At 35.6% G+C, this 20601-nt stretch overlaps 1 protein-coding gene across 6 annotated transcripts in view; it reads left to right on the top strand.

Annotated features, from left to right (window-relative positions):
• The window catches only part of RCHY1 (ring finger and CHY zinc finger domain containing 1, E3 ubiquitin protein ligase), a 45972-nt gene that overhangs the window by 397 nt on the left and 24974 nt on the right, over positions 1–20601 (top strand). For 4 of the 6 annotated variants that reach the window (XR_001000174.1, XM_011927187.1, XM_011927185.1 and 1 more), the window contains exons 2-3: positions 4839–4958; positions 5204–5319. Coding sequence is in view for 5 of the 6 variants with exons in the window: in XM_011927187.1 (XP_011782577.1) it covers positions 4839–4958; positions 5204–5319 (236 nt within the window). In the remaining variant the exon portion in view is untranslated. The remainder of the gene's footprint in view (positions 1–4838; positions 4959–5203; positions 5320–20601) is intronic. The other 2 variants (XM_011927190.1, XM_011927189.1) reach the window with 1 other exon arrangement.

Genomic DNA, 20601 nt, shown 5'->3' with positions numbered 1-20601 from the left:
TTAACCTGCTTTTCAGGATACCTTTTCCACCTGGAATTGGGTTCCTCTTGAGGAGAACGTTTTTGGCAAGGCGATAAGCCCCACCTTTCCTACCTGCTTCGTACCTTGAAAGCAAAACCCTTCTTTCTTGGGAAGTGATTAGGCTTGCACAGTGGTCTCTTTGCCAGTGGGCTTATTTGTCTTTTGCTGCCGAAGTAGACTGAGGCAGCCCCGGGCCTGTACTGGGTTTTCCGTTCAGGTGTGTGATGAAATAATGGAAGTGGAGATAATGGAAATAAACAAGTGGAGAACCCGAATACGATTTCAGCTCCTGTAGTAAAGTTTTATAGCCTGCTAGCTTCATTTTAGAGGCAATGCGTATGTTCAGACCTATGTAGCAGAAAACATGTGTCCTAAAAAAGAAGACAATCATGTAATTGGCATTAAATAGAAAATTATGTATAGGAAAGTGTCTAATAAGCTTGTATTGTTACTTTGAGAAAACTTCTTAATCTGTATTTGTTTTAAATTGAGACGTATTCAATTGAAGTTTCCGGATTTTCCTTGCAAGAAACAGTACAAAAATTTCGCTTGGAAAACTTGGTCTTTGGAACCTCAACCGCCCTATCCCCAAATCTTAGCTCTCCTCTTTAATAACTGTGATTTTAGCTAGCTCCTCTTTACCTCATGTGTGAAATGGAGATGATAGCGCCTGTTTCATAAAAGTGTTTGAGGATTATATACTAACGGGCATAAAGTATAGTGTTTAACAGGGTGCATTCCCTGAAGTAAATGAGTAGTAAATATATACCACCATGACTACTATCATGCATTACTACTATCTATCATCTATTACTAATATCATGACTATTACTATCAATCTGAGTATTTTTATTTTTTGTCCTTTCACTTCACAAGTCAGCCTTGCTGGTCATTGCCTCATTATTAGAAGCAAGTTCTAGTCTCAGGCCTCTACGTGCATCCTAAATTCTTGTCTGTAGGTCATGGCTTGATGAACGTTGCTCCACTGCACTGGATGAAGCTCCTTAAAAATGTTGGTCAGCCACCAAATGTTGTGTAAGGAAATTGAATGCTATCCTTATGATTCAATTTCTACTGAGATGTATTATTACTCTTTCAAACTTGAGGTCTAAAACGGAATTTAACATCTTGCCTGCCCCCCATAAACCACACAACTAGATCTGTGTATCATAACACTAAGATACTTTGCCCAGGGTATCAAACAGGTTTTGCGCCCCCCACCCCTTAAATACCAGAGGCCAAGTGAAGCATTTCAAGGAGGATGTGGTCAACTAGGTCAAATGCAGCTGTTTGAGTAAGATAACTGAGAATTGCCCTTTGGATTTGGCAAGGAAGAGGTCACTGGTGATCTTGACAAGAAGAGTTCTAGTGGAGAGGTCAGGATTCGAGTGGATTTAAGAGAGAATGGGAGGAGTGTATTTGAAAATAGCACTTATAGGCTATTCTTGGGGTTTTGCTGTAAAGGGGAGCAAATAATAAGGTGTGGTTGCTGGGAGATGTGTTGCCATATTTTTTCCTCTTTAAGAGAGGAACTGTTACAGCATGTTTGTATATTCTAGGAAATTATACAATAGAGTGAGAACATTTTATAATGCAGGAGAAAGAGAGAAAACTGTAAGGGCATTGTCCTTGAGTAGCCAAGTATGAAATCCGGTGCACAAGTGAAGAAGTCGGCCTTAGAAACATAGACTGTCAGTTCTTCGTAAGAGAAGGCAGAGGATGAGGTATATTTGTAAGTAAGTTAATAGAGATTGTAGGATGGTGTTCTTTTCAGGCCTATCAGCAGGAAGTAGGTTTACTGTTTTTATAGTGAAATAAGGTCATCAGCAGAGTGTTAAGGAGGAAGAAAGAGTTGTTAGAGTTTTAAAGCCAGAGGAGAAGTGAAATGATCATCTAAATCTTAGGTCTTAGACTCTAGAAGAGTGACAGAATTGATTGGGGAAACGTGATAGTGTCCACTTCATATGAACCAGCAAGGATGGTGATGCTTTTTCTCTAGCGATATTCAGCTGCTTCTGATATAAGTCAAATAGGGTTTAACCAGGGTTGGGATTGTTATCCGTGAGTGTAGAGGAAGAGAAGGGGAACTAGGGTGTTGCAAGGGGAGACTTGGAGTAAGTTAGGGAGGAGTTAGTTAATGGTTAGAGAATTTCATGCTTGGAATTGAGATGCAGAGAGGGTGCGCTGTTGTTCTGTAGCAGTGGTTTTCAAAGTGTGGTGAATGGACCCCTGGGGATTCCCGAGGTCCTTTCAGGGGATCTGCAAGGCCAAAACTACTTTCAGTGAATACTAAGATATTTGTTTTTTTTTCAGTCTGTTGACACATGCACTGATGGTGGAAAAGCACTGTTTAGTACTGCTAGTACCTTAGCTTGAATCAAGACAGTGGCACTGAACTATACTACACCTGTAGTTTTTTTAAAAAGCCAGCTTCTCTTAAAAATGTTGATAAAGCAGTAAAATCATTAATTTTAATCAAATATCAACCCTAGAATATATGTCTTTTTAATATGCTGTTTAATGACATGGGAAGTTTTGATCAAACACTTCTGCAAACTGAAATTAGAGGGTTGTCTTGAGGAAAAGCTCTTGTGCAATTGGATTTTAAAGTGAACTAGTTACTTTTTTTCATGGAACAACTTTTTTACTTGAAAAAACTGTAGTCATTCACATTTGGGTGTTCGGCAGACATTTTCTCAAAAAGGAGAAAAGTGAGACTCGCTACAAATGAAAATGACAGTATTTGTTGCCAGTGATAAAATTCAAGCTTTCACACAAAATTAGAATTTTGGAAAACTTTTATTAGCTTTTGAGAGATTGGAAGCTTTTTAAAAGACTTTTTTTTTGGTGAGATTTTCTTCAATACCTAAAGACTTTTAATGAATATGATTTTTTGATATTACGTGTTAAATGTGTGAACATTTAGAAGATGTAAATAACTCACTGAACTGGTATTTTCCAGATGACCAATGCATGAGCAAAACATCCATTTGAAGTGCAAGATAGATCAATAGATTTAAATGTAACCAAGGAAGAAAAGTTCATTGATATGATTTCAGATTTCATGTTGCAGCTACCCTTTAAGAGTTGTTGTTCTAGTGTAATATCAGAGAATAATGTCCATAATTCTCCAAAAAGGCTATTAAAATACTCCTTTCTTTTCCAGTGTACATATTTGTGTGAGGCCAGAGTTTCTTCTTGTACTTCAGCCACAACTGTTTGAATGCATAAGCAGATGCAAGAATTAAGCTATTTGGGGGAAAATATATAGTTATTTTTCATCAAAATATGTTATTTATGTTAACAAGTAATGAGTTTGTTACTTTTAAAAAGAAGTAATATTTTAAAAACCTATCCTTTTTAATTTATGATATGGTATATGTCAATAGATAAAATCCACATAAACCAAAGCTCTTGGGGATTCTCAATAATTTTAAAAAGTGTGAAGGGATCCTGAGACCATTTGAGAATGACCGTTCTACGGTATAACTGTGAGAATAGTGGGTTGGAGGACAAGGTTATTGGAAATGACAAAGTCAAAGACTGAGAGTTGCAGAAAAAGGAAACCAGTTAAATGTTAAAATCTTTAACGAGTGAACTACGTTATGGTAAGTCAAGGCATAGGAAGCCTTCAGAAATGAGTGGATCTGCAAGGTCACAGTGTGTTGAAAAGTATTGAGTTAGCTCACTGGCCTGGAAATCTCTTGATATACTTGTAATGGTAAAGTTGCTGTAATGAAAAAACCCAACAGTGATGTAGATTAAAGAATAAAGGTTTTATTTCGTCCCATTTAACAATTCCAAGGCGAGTGATGCAGATTGGTGATGGGGTTTGTTCCACATGGTCAATCCAGGGATGAGATTTTTCTGTTGGTATCATTTTGTCATGTTTTAGGGCATATGGCCATCTGTCTGATAGAGCTGAACAATTGTACCTAGGAAGGAGAGGATAGATTTTGGTGGACAACTGGCAGTCTTTGCCATGCTTGAAAACCAGGACTATCTCTTACATTTGTTGCATTTTCTGCAGTATTAGATATGAGGTTGATGATTAGTAAAAGCTAGTAAAATAAGAATATAATCTTTATTATTTTTAATGTAAATGAATTTATCTGGAAATGTGTAAGAAGAGGTTGCCTGTTTGCTGTTTAGGCTCAGAATGAAATTAGGGTGTTATATTAGTCTGTTTTCACACTGCTGATAAAGATATATCTAAAACTGGGAAGAAAAAGAGGTTTAATTGGACTTACAGTTCCACATGGCTGGGGAGGCCTGAGAATCATGGTGGGAGATGAAGGGCACTTCTTACATGGTGGTGGCAATAGAAAATGAGGAAGAAGCAAAAGCAGAAACTCCTGATAAACCCATCAGACCTCATGAGATTTTACTCCTCATTGTCACGAGACTAGCACGGGAGAGACTGGCCCCCGTAATTCAGTTACCTCCTACTGTGTCCCTCCCACAACACGTGCGAATTCTGGGAGATACATTTCAAGTTGAGATTTGGGTGGGAACACAGCCAAAGCATATCAGGTGTTGTGGGATTAGTGTTTAAATCTGGGGATTTCTTTCATAATTCTTTTGTTTTAAAGTTGTGTTCAACTTCATACAGACATAGTGACGTTGAAGGGAAGAATTAATATAAAATATGCCAAGAAGCTAGTGAAATGTTATGTTTAGGATCAGTTTAGCAGCTGATCTATTGGGTGTAATCTTTCAGTTCCATCCAGGAGGAGGAGGAAGAAATTTTCTTTTTGCATTGCACACTTGGTTTCTCTTGCTTCTTACTATATCTCTTTTTTCTTCATGGGGGTTAGGCACCTTGCTGTGACAAGCTTTATACTTGCCGCTTGTGTCATGATAACAATGAAGATCATCAACTAGATCGCTTTAAAGTGAAGGAAGTGCAGTGCATAAACTGTGAAAAAATTCAACATGTAAGATTTTATGACATTTTTATTTTCTTTTTAAAAACTGTATTAAGGTGGTTTGAAAACATTTAATCAAAAGTATTATAAATAAGACTTCTTTAACTTCTAGAATAAGCAATATCTTTGGTTTAGGTGTTTCAAACTTGTAAAAATAAACTGTATATACTTGAACATAAGTTCTAGATATTCCAATGGTAACTCAAAATGTTTTGGTTAGTTTATTGCAGTTTTTAATTATGTGTCTTTTTTAGGCCCAACAGACTTGTGAAGAATGTAGCACGTTGTTTGGAGAATATTATTGCGATATATGCCATTTGTTTGACAAAGATAAGAAACAGTATCACTGTGAAAACTGTGGAATTTGTAGGTACTGTATGTAAAACGTTCTTATCTAATTGCTTCTAATGTATATGCAATAATTGTTTTTAAAATCAACTTTATTTAGGTGTAATTTACATCTGATAAAATACATTCATTTTAAGTGTCCAATTCAGTGAGTTTTGATAAATACCGGTATCTCTTTTACTATCAGCACAATCAAGCTATAGAACATATCCATTCTAAAAAGTTTATTCATGCCTTGTTAATAATTTAATTTACCCATCAATTATTGTATAGCTTTTTAGAATTTTACCTTTGGAATATGAAAGATGTTTTGTATAAAGTGTTTTATGGGCAACTGAGGTAGAGAATTGGGATAAATTTTTCCTTTGTAAAAATTAGGATTTAAAAAATTATCAAATACAGGGTGATTTTATAAAAATTGGAAAAAACAGAAAAGTAGAAATAATAAAAATAAAATAACCTACAGCCTAACTGCAGACAAGCTACTGTTGACATGTTGGTGTATAAGGAATTATTTTTTTTCTTAAAAAAACTCAAGTATTTTAGATGTATATTAAAGCATGTATGTAAAGTGTGTCTAAAGTACAGTACAGTGAATAAGCCACTGAGTTTAGGAAAGGAGTGTTACCAATACTGTCAAAGCCCAAGGTGTTCCATGTTCAGTCCTTTCTTCTTGTCCCTGCTGGAGGTAATCACTGTCTTAAATATTTTAAATCACTTTCTTGCTTTTTTTTTTTTAATATAATTTGTTTTTAAGGAAGGATAACCAACCTACCAAAATATACAGAAATTATAAGCAAATGACTTTATGAATTTTAACAAATGAACATACCTTTGTAACCACTACCCAGATCAAGAAACAGAACATTCATAGCACCTTCATAGCTTCCTGTGTGCCCCCTCCAAATTACTACACTTCCCCAAAGGTAACCAGTATGCTGACTTTTGGAAGTTTTTAATAAATGGAATCATACAGTATATGTTCTTTTGTGTTTTATATGTTTTAAGGGCATGTCTTTCAGTGGTCACATACTTAAAATTATTACATTTTCCTGTATGATTGACCCATTTATTATTATATAATGTGTCTTTTTATCTTTAGTAATATTTCCTGCCCTAGGCTCTACTGTATCTGTATCAGCTTTCTTTTGATGAGTTTTTGCATGTATATCCTTTTCCATGTAGACATTTTTGTACATTTATATTTAAGGCATGTGCCTTGTAAAACAGCGTATAGTTGAGTTTTAATTTTTCAATCCAGTTAGATAAAACTGTCTTTTACTTGGAGTGTGTAGTTTGTTTTTTATTAATGTAGTTAGGATATATTTGTGTTTCAGTCTACAATTTTGGTAGTTTCTATTGCCTTATTATTTGTCTTTTTTTCCTCTCCTTTCTTTGGATTAATCTGTTGCTTTCCTATTTTGCTTTTATTCTCTATAGGCATGTTACTTATACGTTTTTCCGTTATTTTCTTAGTGGTTATCCTAGAAATTGTAACATACATCATTGGCTTACTAGAATAATATGTTTATCATTTCTTGGACAACGTTAGGACCTTTAAACACTAAGAGTCTTTATGTATAGTGCTATTGTTGTTATATATTTACCGTTTCTATTGCCCTTCTTTCCTGTAAGTCTCCAGCATTGTCTTTGGAGTTAGTTTTCTTCTGCTTGAAGAATTGTCTTTAGTATTTCTTTTAGTGAGGTCCTGCTGATGATATATTCTCTCAGTTTTGTTTTTTTTTTTGTCTCTGAAAAATGTCTTCTTTTGCCTTCATTTCTGAATTATTTTTGCTGGGTGTAGAATTCTAAGTTTACAAGTGTTGGTTCCCCCGACCTTCCAACACTTTAAAGATATTTTGGTTCCATGGTTTCTGTTTAAAAATATCACCTCTCAGGATTATTATTGCTTCTTTGAAAGTAAAGTCTCTTTTATCCTCCTCTTGCTGTTTTTTAAGTTGTTAGCACTTTTTCCATGTGTCCAGGTTTGATTGAGTGTAATATTTATCTGGCTTGGGGTCTGTAGCATTTCTTGAATCTGTGGCTTGATGTCTTCTGTCAATTTTGAAATATTTTTGGCCAGTTTCTGTTCAGATAATGTTTCTTTACCATTTTCCCACCTCTTCTGAGACTCCATTCCATAGATCTTTTTACTACATCCCATATCTCTTTTTTTTTTCCTGTATTTCTCCTACTTTGATTTTCTTTATGCTTCAGTTGGACACTTTCCACAGATTATCTTCCAGGTCTCTATTCTGCTGTGTTGAATCTGCTGTTAAGCCTACCAAGTTATCTATTTATTTATTTAAGTTATGAAATGTATATCGAATCTTCATTCTTGTTATTTTCCAGTTGTCAGGGGAAATTATCTTTTTTTTCTTTGAATGTATTGATCACATAATTTAAAGGGCTGTGCCTTATAACTCCAATATCTTGATTACCTATGGGTGGGTTTTGTTTTCTGTTTTTTCCCCATTGGTGTTTGGTTCTGCCTTTTGACATGTTTTTTTTTTTTTAGTTGATTGTTGGACATAATATGTAAAAATTTATTAAGCTCTGGAAGCAATTTTTTTTCCAGAGAGAACTTATTTTTCTTTCAGAAGGCAATTAATGTAGGGATGGATAACCTTAATCCAATTTAGCATTGACATTATTAGAGTCTAATTTTTTTTTTTTGTATGTCCTGTTCTATTTTGTTTTTTCTTTTTCCCCCTTTATTCTTATGCTCCTAGGACTTGGTCCCTTGGAGATCTTGACTTAAAGCTAGAGTTGCTTAACAGGCCCATCTCTTTTGTGGTGGAACCTGGACTCCAAATTTTGGCCCCCTAGCATAGGAATACTTTCAGAGAGTTTACTCAGTTTCTTAGGCTCTTACCTTTTGCTCTCTGTTTAGTTTCTCAGCTTGTCACAGCACAGTTTAGGGTCTAAAAATCTCTCAAGGAAGAAAGAAGTAGAGACTATTGACCTTGCCTCAGTATATTTCCTTTCTTTCTGATATCTTTGCCCTTCAAGCACTTAGTTGCTCTTTACTACTTTTAACCAGCTTGTTTGTTTTCTTTAAATTGAGTTTTTCTAGTTCTCAGTAAGAGTTTTAGTCCTATAGAAGCTACTTCGTCATTGTGGAAGTGGAAGGTATATGTTTCGTTTTGTTTATTTTAAAAATCATATATATGGCCTTTCTTGCTGTTTTTTTTTTTTTAAACTGAGCTCTGTTTCTAAGAGTCATCCTATTTGATTAATTAACTCTAATTTATTTTCACTTTTGTAGTGTTATTTTGTATATCACATCTACACATAGCTTCTAGTTACCATACACAACCAAGAAAATCATATCCTCTTTTATTAGTTGATTTATTGACTTTCAAGTTATTGTTACTGCAAAGTACATATCTCATGCTACATGGTAAATATTAAACTTCATGAGATCACGGTATTTTCATATTTTAAATTTCTATACCTGGGGGTGCTTTATGTCAGGGTCCCCAGTGCTTGGGGTGTGGATTCTGGTGCATGCCCTGTTAGGAACTGAGCTACACAGCAAGGGGTGAGTGCTGGGTGATCGAGCATTGCTGTCTGAGCTCTGCCTCCTGTCACATCAGTGGTGGCATTAGATTCTCATGCTCCTGTCACATCAGTGGTGGCATTAGATTCTCATGGGAGCACAAACCCTATTGTGAACTGTGCATGCAAGGTATCTAGGTTGTGTCCTTATGAGAATCTAATGCCTGATTATCTGAGGTGGAACAGTTTCGTCCCGAAACTATCCCCCGACCTCGGTCCATGGAAAAATTGTCTTCCATGAAACCAGTCCCTGGTGCCAAAAAGGTTGGTGACCACTGCCTTATGTACAGTAGGTGCACAGTAATGTGTAGACAGTGTGTCTTTGGCAATGTTTTCAGTGTTATGATAACCCTGAATATACTAGAAAAATTAGTCATCACCATTTACCATTTAAGTATTATGGATTCTTTTTATTTTACAAAATATTTTAAAGCCCTTTTATGAACAATATGCAGACAAAAGAATAAAGGGTAGTGAAAAACAACTTCATTGGAAATTTTACTAAGAATTTGAACACTACAAACCCAAATTTTAATTCCATGTATTTCAAGTTGAAGATAATGTGTGCTCAAATATGTCAGTGTCCTTTGTAACTGCAGTTGACCCTTGAACAATGTGAGGGTTAAGGGCACCAACTGCCAGCTCAGTTGCAAATCTGAGTATAACTTTCAACTCCCCACAACTTAACTACTAATAGCCTGCTACTGACTGGAAGTCTTGCCAATAATACAAACAGTCAATTAATACATATTTTGTATGTTACATGTATTATATATTATATACTATATTCTTACAATAAACTAGAGAAAAATATTAGGACAATCATAAGGAGAAAATATGTTAACTGTTCATAGAGTGGAAATGGATCATCATAAAGGTCTTCATCCTTCTTCATGTTGAGTAGGCTGAAAAGAGGAAGAAGAGAGATTGGCTTTGCTATCTCGGGTGACAGAGGTAGAAGAAAATCTGCTTATAAGTAGGCTTGTGTACTTCAAATTTATGTTGTTCAAGGGCCAACTGTATTTACTTGTCAGTTGTCATACTTGAATCTGGCACATGTGCATCGTGTAAATAACTGATTCTAGATTTTAGACACATTTCTGATAGGTTCTAGCTTGTAATTACTTCTGGTTCTTCTTGTATTTGCATCATCAAAATGCAATACTAATTCCAGATCTCAAATACACCACTAATAAGTCTTGGCTTATCATTACTTCTGTACATACATTACCAAATTCAAATCCATTTGAGAACTTTGAGAGTCATAATTTGGTTGAAGAAAAGATGACTTTCTTCATAATTGCATGCTTTGTAATTGCAAAACATTTTGATGAATTTTTTTCATTTTTACATCATCTGTTTCCTTCTAAGTACTTTTACATATGTACCTGCTTTCAACGTTTGTCCACTTATGAACCATATTAAGTAAATTTTGGTGTACAAACATCATAAAAGATGGAAGAATATTACACACGTCCTTTTAGCAAAATAGGATGGTCCAGGTTTTTGTCATGAAATAATGTAATTTGAAGTCCTTCCTAGTAAATGACTAAGTGAGGATACCATTTTTTGTTTTTAAATTTTTTTTTTGAGTCTCGCTCTGTCGCACACGCTGGAGCGCAGTGGCGTGATCTTGGCTCACTGCAACCTCCACCTCCTGGGTTCAAGCAGTTCTCCTGCCTCAGCCTCCCAAGTAGCTGGGATTACAGGCACTTGCCACCATGCCTGGCTAATTTTTGTATGTTTAGTAGGGATGGCGCTTCACTGTGTTAGTCAGGATGGTCTTGATCTCCTGACCTCGTGATCCTTCTGCCTTGGCCTCCCAAAGTGCTGGAATTACAGGCGTGAGCCACTGTGCCCGGCCACCATATTTTCTTTTTGTCCTTAGAGATATATTGTTCATTCCTTTTTTTCAGTGAGACCGTTCTTATAGTACATCATCTGAAAATCATAATCTGATTTATTGCTTATAGGATTGATTTCACCAGGGGGTGAGGGGTAGTGGATGCTAATGACATCTACTGGATAGAGACCAGGGATGCTACTAAACATCCTATAATGTGCAAGAGACTTTCCTGCCACAAAGTATTATCTGGTTCAAAATGTAAATATTGCCTAGGTGGAGAACCTTCTAGTCTAGAGTGGTTATCTGCCTTTTTGCATTTATCTTCTACTTCATCTAAAATTTCCCGTCTTTTTTTTTTCTATTTGTGAAAAATGAAAAATTCTGATTTCTCAACTGTGTTCAAGGAGAACTGCAAAGAAGGTATCTGCAGACTCTTTAATGCCTTCTGGAAAGATGATGTAATACTTTGAGCAGTACGGAAAGAAAACTGAAGGATTATGCATTAGTGATTATTTCATGTCATTCTTTCGTGTTTCCACATGAAAGGTCTTTTTACCATGCTTTGCATTTTAGTCTTTTTGTTAGGATAGTTGGGAACAATTGATAATTAATGTGAAAGGATTCCTAGGATACTGAAATACTAAAATTAGGAAAAATAAGATTATTAAGGTTCCATAATGTATCAGATTTATGAAAGTGTTCAGTGGACCCATATGGTAATTGCAAACAGAATAGAATGAGCTTATTCTATTAAATAAAAAGCAGATTTTCTTCCTTGGAAGATTTCTAAAGAAAGAATAAATGTCATAATATATTCATCTTTAAAACAATTGATTAAAAAAAGAACTAGACCTGGGTACAGAGTGGATATTGTTTAAAAAAGGCTTTTGCAGTCATAAAGATTTGTTAAATGCTGAATTTAATTAAAATTCCTTCTTAGAACTTTTTTTTTTTGAGACGGAATTTCGCTCTTATTGTCCAGGCTGGAGTAAAACGGCACTATCTTGGCTCCCTGAAACTTCCGCCTTCTGGGTTCAAGAGATTCTCCTGCCTCAAGCATCCTGAGTAGCTGGGATTACAGGCATGTGCCACCATGCCTGGCAAATTTTGTATTTTTCATAGAGATGGGGTTTCTCCATGTTGGTAAGGCTGGTCTTGAACTCCCTACCTCAGGTGATCCTCCCACCTTGGCCTCCCGAAGTGCTGGGATTACAGGCGTGAGCCACTGCGTCAGGCCTTTTCAGAACTTTTAACTTGTTAATTGTACAGTGCAAATATACAAGTGTATTGAGTTTCTAATAACTATTTGATTATAGAATCCTTTTCATGTTCAGTGGAACATAGGAGATGTTTAATGTATAGAATAAGAGAATTTTCAAATGGAAAAGTTGTTTTATATTTTGTGTTACTGGGTATTGTAATATTATGTGACTCAGGTTATAGACAAACAATTATGTTCACTTCAAGTAGGTATTTTAGGAGGCATTTTATCTTTTGTCATTGTTCAAAAATATTTGAAATGTTTATTTTCTGCAGTTGCTTTTAATGAGTGCATATGGCATACTGAAAAATTACCCTCGAGGATTTTTGAGTTTTTTTGGTTTTTAAAAAATCTACCAAAAGATATTGGAAGCAAAATTGATTGAGAGTGACAAATACTGTCTTTAGTCAAATGATATATGATCATCAATAATGACTATTGTTTTTTAAATAATAAAAATACTAAAAGAGCTGGGCGTGGTGACTCACACCTCTAATCCTAGCAGTTTGGGAGGTCGAGGCAGGGGGACCACCTGAGGTTGGGAGTTTGAGACCAGCCTGACCAACATGGAAAAACCCTGTCTCTACTAAAAATACAAAATTAGCCGGGCATGGTGGTGTATGTCTGTAATCCCAGCTATTCGGGAGGCTGAGGCAGGAGAATCGCTTGAAACCGGGAGGCGGAGGTTGCAGTGAGCCAAAATCGTGCCATTGCACTCCAGCCTGGGCAACAAGAGCAAAACTCGGTAATATATGTAATATATGTATATTTTATTATATATAATACATAAAATATTTATGTATTATATATTTTGTTATATATATATTGAGCAACTGGTTAGAGTTGAAAACTCTTTATCCTTTCATGGTAACTTTTAAAAAAAATCATGGTATTTGAATGTATTAATTCCTGTATTTTTGTTTGAAAATCAGTCTTTTTTGGAGCTGTACATACTCGATAGTCTTTTGCACCAAGTCTTTTTTGGGAATTAAACATTTTTGTCTTAGGTATATCGTGAAAGTTTGTCATTGCTTTTAGTTCATTAAATAAATCTATAAGGCAAGGATGAACAGATCTTCTTGGCATAGCTCTCCTACTAAAATTTCTACTCTTGACCCTATTGCTTTATCTAAGATATATGTGACTCTCATCTGGAGGTGTGGGCTTGAAAAATTGCTGTTTATCCTTAGGCAAGAATCACTGTAAGCAAATCAAGTGCTTCTTACAGAGTTTAATTGTGTATTATTCCTGATTTACGTTTTAAAATAGCTTGATTATAGTTACAGATTATCTTTGGACCGTGGCTATGTTTCTCTAAGACTGATGTGCCCTAAAGATGGGGTTTCAGTTTTCGGTAAATACGAGCAAACATCTGGTCTTAATTTTTTGGTAATGGACATATATCCTTACTGTAATGTACAAGAATGAGCTTTTTAAAAAATGAGGAAATAACCGGTTTCTCATTGTTATTAAGCACCAGAGCTTATTGTAAGACAGAATTGCGTAGCAGAAGTGGTTGCTGTGTTCTGATTATCCTTATTTTTATTGACATGTATTAGATGTACATAGTTTTGGACTACATGTGGTAATTCAGTGCATTCATATAATCAAATCAGAGTAATTGGATTATCCATTACCTTAAATATTTATTGTTTTTTGAGAAAGGGTCTTGCTCTGTTGCCCAGGCCAGAGTTCAATGGCACAATCATGTCTCACTGCAGCCTCGACCTCCCAGGTTTATGTGATTCTCCCACCTCAGCCTCCTGGGTAGCTGGGACTATAGGCATGTGCCACCATGCCCAGCTAATTTTTTGTGGAGATGGGGTTTCCCCATGTTGCCCAGGCTTAAAAATTTATACTAGAAACATTTGAATTCTCTTTTAGCTAGTTCGAAATGTATAATCAATTAATGTAAACCATAGTCACCCTACTGATCCATCAAACACCAGGGCTTATTTCTTCTAAGTGTATATTTGTATCCATTAATCAACCTTTCTTCTTCCCCTCCTCCGCCCCATCCTTCCTACCCTTGTTGGCTTCTGGTATCTTCCAGCCTAGTCTCTATCTTCATGACATCCAGTTTTTGGCTCCCACATATGATTGAGAACATGTGATATTTGTCTTTCTGTGGTTGGCTTGTTTCACTTAATGTAATGACCCATCCTATCCATGTTGCTGTAAATGACAGGATTTCATTCTTTTTAATGGCTGAATAATATACCATAATGTACATATACCATATTTTCTTTATCCATTCATCCACTGATGGATACTAAGGTTGATTCCATATTTTGACTATTGTGAGTAGTGCTGCAGTAAAACATGGGAGTGCAGATACCCTTTGATATACTGATTTCCCCTTAGATATGTACTTGTAGTGGCCTTGCTGGATCATATAGTGCTCTATGTTTAGTCTTTTTGAGAAATCTCCATACAGATTGCCACAGTGGCTGTATTAATTTATATTTCCACAAATAGTATACAAGGGTTCCACTTTATATCCTCACCAGCATCTGTTATTCCCTGTCTTTTATGATATACGCCATTCTAACTGGGATGTGATGATACCTCATTGTGGTTTTGACTTCCGTTTCTCTGATAATAGTGATGTTGAGTATTTTCTCATGTACCTGCTGGTCATTTGTTTGTCTTTTGAGAAATGACTGCACCAGGTCTTTGGACTATTTTTAAATCAGATTATTTATTTTTTTGTTATTAAGTTGTCTGAGCTTTTTATATATTCTGGTTATTAATTCCTTGTCAGGTAGATAGTTTGCAAATAGTTTCTCTCATTCTGTGGATTGTCTCTTCACTTTGTTGTTTCCTGTGCTGTGCAGAAGCTTTTTAGCTTGATGTAATTCTGTCTTATCTATTTTTGTTTCCGTTGTGTGTGTTTTTGAGATCTTACACAAAAAATCTTTGCCAAGATCAGTGTCCTGGAGACTTTCCCCAGTGTTTTTTTTTCACAAGTTTTATAATTTCAGGTCTTTAGGTTTAAGTCTTGAATCCATTTTGATTTGATTTCTGTGTACGGTGAGAGATAAGCATCTAGTTTCATTCTTCTGCATATGGTTATCCTGTTTTTTTCTGCACCATTTATTGAAGAGATTGTCCTTTTTCCATTGTACATTTTTAGCACCTTTCTTGAATATGAGTTAGCTGTAAGTGCATACATTTATATGTGGGTTCTCTGTTCTATATAATTGGCCTATTTGTCTTTTTTTATGCCAGTACCATGCTGATTTGGTTACAATAGCTTTGTAGTATATTTTGAAGTTAGGTAGTGTGAAATGTCTCCAGTTTTGTTTTTTTTTGCTCAGGATTGCTTTGACTATTCAGGGTCTTTTGTGGCTCTCTATAAACTTTAGGATTTCTTTTCTTTCTCTTCCTTCCTTCCTTTCCTTAAATGTTTGTTGTAATTCAGCAGTGAAACCATCAGGTTTTGGGCTTTTCTTTGATGTGAAACTTTTTGTTATGGCTCTAGTCTCATTACTTGTTACTGGCTTATTGAGGTTTTCTGTTTGTTTGTGGTTCAATGTTGGAAGGTTGGATGTGTCCAGGAATTTATCTGTTCTAGGTTTTCCAATTTGTGGTCATATAGTTGTTCATAACAGTATCTACCTTTGTATTTCTGTGATATGAGTTCTTATGTCTTCTCTTTTGTTTCTGGTTTTCTTTTCTTCGTAGTCTATTAAATTTGTTTTGATTTTATCTTTTCCAAAACACCAGCTTTTGTTTTATTGGTCTTTTGTATTGTGTTTTTAGTCTCACTGTCATTTTTTTCTGCTCTGCTCTTTATTATTTCTTTCCTTTTACCAATTTTGAGTTTGTGAAGTCTGTCCGGGGGTAATCCAGTCATCTTTATTTTTCTTCTGTGTACGTCTTTCCTTTTTTTTTTTTTAATGGCTGCTTTTAAGATTTTTTCTTTGTCTCTGGTTTTGACAAATAGATTATGACGTTCCATTATATAGTTTTCTTCATGTTGCTTGTGCTTAGGGTTTGTTGAGCTTTTTGAATCCATTGGTTTATAGTTTTTTTATTAATTTCAGGAAAGTTTTGGCTATTACTATTTCAGATGTTTTTTCAGTCCTCCCCTTCCCCTGCTTCCTACCTTAGGGATCTCCAATTGCATGTGTTGAAAGAAAAACTTAAGACAAATTAAACTTAACAGAGTTTAATTGAGCAAAGAATGATTTGCAAGTTGGTAGCCCCAAAATGATAATAGGTTCAGACCAACATTGTCTCTGCCATGTGGTCAGAGAGGATTTATGGACAGAAAAAGGAAAGTGACAGAAAATGAGTAAGTACGGAAACAACTGCATTGGTTACAGCTCAGCATTTGCCTTATTTGAACACAGTTTGAACAGAGGACTGCCTGTGATTGGCTGAAACTTGGTGATTAGTACAAGAGTAGGTTACTGTATGTAAACACATCTGGTTAGGTTACAGTTAACTATGTACAGCAAAGCCTTTAGGATGAACTTAAAATATGTAAGAGGCAGTGTTAGGCTCAACTGAACACATGTGTATTAGGTTGCTTGAAGTTGTCTCACAGCTTACTCATGCTCTGTCATTAAAAAAAAAATTCCATTTTCTTCCTATTTCATTTCAGATAGTTTCTGTTACTGTGCCTTCAAGTTGACTACCTTTTTGTTAGCAATATCAAACTTGCCATTAATTTCATCAGTGTATTTTTAAATCTCAGACCTTGTAGTTTTTATGTCTAGAAGTTTGATTTGGGTCTTTAAACATATTTTCCATATTTTACTACTTTTTTAATGTAATGGTATACAGTTATAATAACTTTTAATGCCCTCTATTTTAACATATCTGTCAGTTCTGGATTGATTGATTGATTATTCTTCTCATTTTAGGTTGTGTTTTTCTGCCTCCTTGCTGCCTGGTTATTGTGAGTTGGATATCAGATATGATTTTTCTTTCTTTCTTTAGTGCTGGATATTTTTGTATTCCTATAAATCTTCTTGAGCTTTCTTTTGGGATGCAGTTAAGTTGCTTGGAAACAGTTTAGAGTGTTGGTTTCTCTAGACTCTCCTCTCAGCTCATCATTTCAATCATGATGTCAGTTAGGGCTCATTTACTTTGTTTGTTGTCTCTCACAGATCACTCTGTGTTGTTGCTTGATGTTCAGTGAAACCGCTGTTTCATATATTCTGTCTTTTGTCATTATTGTTTCAGATGTGAGGGTAGATCTGATCTTGGTTATTCTATCTTTAGCAGTAGTGGAAACTTCCCTGCAGGGTTTTACTTACGGAGTTTGACAGGCTATTCTAAAGTTCATTTGTAAGAGAAAATTCACAATAGCTGAGTAAATTTTGAAGGAAGGACAACGAAGAGTGGATTGCCGTTCCGTATATCAAAACATGATAAAACTATAGTAATTCAAATAGTTTACTATTTGTGCCAGAACAAGTAGATACATGGATAAACATAGAGTGTGTGTGTGTGTGTGTGTGTGTGTGTTTGTGTTTGTGTTTGTGTATACACAGACAAATACTTATACATATGAATTTATGGCAAAAGTGACATTTCAAATCAGGAAAGGGTAGTATTAAGATAGTTGATTATCCATTCAGAAACCAAAAATTGACTCTTCAAACTGTATTCATTAGAATATGGATTTAGCGTCTTGTGACAGAAATCCAAAGTAATGGTGGTTCAAGAAAGGCAGAAGTTCATTTCTCATGGAAAAGTCTGAGTTGTGTAGCTAAACAGGAACTCGGGCTCTTCTTGTTTTTTTGCCTTGTCATCCACAAGATATTTTCTTGTCTCTGTAGTCTAAAATGCCTCATATTCTGGTCTGTAGAAAGGCTACAGTTAGGTGAAGGGAAGGCATATTTTTCCTCTTAAGGGCACAGTGCAGAATTTTCATGTATCTCTTCTGTTCCCAATCTCCAGGTATGTTGGAAAATAGTCTTTATTCAGGACAGTTCTGAATAGCTCATTGCCTAGCTAAGTGTCATATTATTGTAGAAGAAGTGGAGAATAGAAATTTAGGGACAAGTAGCAATCTAACCTTTGCCATACATAACAAATTTCAAATGGATTAAAGAAAAATATAAAAATGAAAAGCTGTAAGTACTAGAAGCATACATAGGAGAGTCTGTTTATGATCTATAGGTTATAAAAGTATTTCCTAAGCAAGAGGCAGAAAGCATAAGCTATACAGGAAAATATTGATGGCTTTTTACTACATAGTAATCAAAAATGGCTATATGACAAAGTTAAGAGAAATCACAGACCGGAAAAGTAAATATAAATATGCAAATAAAATTGATATTCATGATATGTAAATATAATATATGCAAATGAAAACATTGATATTCATTATATAAATGAAAAAACTAATATTCATGATATATTTTTTACCTGTAAATTGGTTAAAAACAAATACTTTAGTAGAAAAATGGACAGAGCATATGAACAATCTACAGAGAAATCCAAGTAGTTCATAAACATTAATGTACATTCCCTGTCTCATAATTTGCAAAATGCAAATTAAAATGATATCTTTTGTTTGTCTATTTAATACAAGTAACCATTGTTAGCCAAAATGTGGGGAACATGGTTACTCTCATGCAGTGTTGGTGGAAGTCTAAATTGGTACTGTTTATTTGGAGGTCAGTTTGGCAGTATCACAATGTTGCAATATCTTCTGACTCAGTAGTTTCACTTCTAGGAATCTTGTAAAAAAATAACATGTGAACTAAGTGATGTCTGGACAAGGATGTTTATTGTATCATTGTAGCAACTAAAGATCATAAATTATATCAATGAGGGAATATTTTAAAAAATTAGTATACATCCATGCCATTAATGTAGCTATTAAGAAGAATGACCAGGTACTCCTCTGAGATGAAGCTTCCAGAGGAACGATCAGGCAGTAACATTTGCTGTTCAGCAATATTCACTCTTCTGCAATCTCTGCTGCTGATACCCAGGCAAATAGGGTCTGAAGTGGACCTCCAGCAAACTCCAACAGACCTGCAGCTGAAGGTCCTGACTGTTAGAAGGAAAACTAACAAACAGAAAGGACATCCACACCAAAACCCATCTGTACATCACCATCATCAAAGACCAAAGGTAGATAAAACCACAAAGATGGGGAAAAAACAGAGCAGAAAAGCTGAAAATTCTAAAAATCAGAGCACCTCTCCCCCTCCAAAGGAACGCAGTTCCTCGCCAGCAACGGAAAAAAGCTGGACAGAGAATTGACGAGTTGAGAGAAGAGGGCTTCAGACAATCAAACTTCTCCAAGCTAAAGGAGGAAGTACGAACCCATCACAAAGAAGCTAAAAACCTTGAAAAAAGATCAGACGAATGGCTGACTAGAATAACCAACGTAGAGAATTCCTTAAATGACCTGATGGAACTGAAAACCATGGCACAAGAACTATGTGACGAATGCAAAAGCTTCAGTAACTGATTCGATCAACTGGAACAAAGGGTATCAGTGATTGAAGATCAAATGAATGAAATGAAGCGAGAAGAGAAGTTTAGAGAAAAAAGAGTAAAAAGAAACGAACAAAGCCTCTAAGAAATATGGTACTATATGAAAAGGCCAAATCTATGATTGATTGGTGTATCTGAAAGTGACAGGAAGAATGGAACCAAGTTGGGAAACACTCTACAGGATATTATCCAGGAGAACTTCCCCAACCTAGCAAGGCATGCTGACATTCAAATTCAGGAAATACAGAGAATGCCACAAAGATTCTCCTTGAGAAGAGCAAGACTCAAAATTGTCAGATTCACCAAAGTTGAAATGAAGGAAAAAATGTTAAGGGCAGCCAGAGAGAAAGGTTGGGTTACCCACAGAGGGAAGCCCATCAGACTAACAGCAGATCTCTTGGCAGAAACTCTCCAAGCCAGAAGAGAGTGGGGGCCAGTATTCAACATTCTTAAAGAAAAGAATTTTCAACCCAGAATTTCATATCCAGCCAAGCTAAGCTTCATAAGTGAAGGAAAAATAAAATCCTTTACAGACAAGCAAATGCTGAGAGATTTTGTCACCACCAGGCCAGCCCTACAAGAGCTCCTGAAGGAAGTGCTAAACATGGAAAGGAACAACCAATACCAGCCACTGCAAAAACATGCCAAATTGTAAAGACGATCGATGCTAGGAAGAAACTGCATCAACTAACGAGCAAAACAACCAGCTAACATCATAATGACAGGATCAAATTCACACATAGCAATATTAACCTTAAATGGAAATGGGCTAAATGCTCCATTTAAAAGACACAGACTGGCAAATTGGATAAAGAGTCAAGACCCATCAGTGTGCTGTATTCAGGAGACCCATCTCACATGCAGAGACATACATAGGCTCAAAATAAAGGGATGGAGGAAGTTCTACCGAGCAAATGGAAAACAAAAAAAGGCATGGGGTTGCAATCCTAGTCTCTGATAAAACAGACTTTAAACCAGCAAAGATCAAAAGAGACACAGAAGGCCATTACATAATGGTAAAGGTATCAATTCAATAAGAAGAGCTAAGTATCCTAAACATATATGCACCCAATACAGGAACACCCAGATTCATAAAGCAAGTCTTTAGAGGCTTACAAAGAGACTTAGACTCCCATACAATAATAATGGGAGACTTTAACACCCCA

The sequence above is a fragment of the Colobus angolensis genome, unplaced genomic scaffold, assembly GCF_000951035.1.
Source record: "Colobus angolensis palliatus isolate OR3802 unplaced genomic scaffold, Cang.pa_1.0 Scaffold70, whole genome shotgun sequence".
Classification (NCBI taxonomy): Eukaryota; Metazoa; Chordata; class Mammalia; order Primates; family Cercopithecidae; genus Colobus; species Colobus angolensis.
The sequence above is the reverse complement of the archived record's forward strand: the minus strand, read 5'-3'. Positions and strand labels throughout refer to the sequence as shown.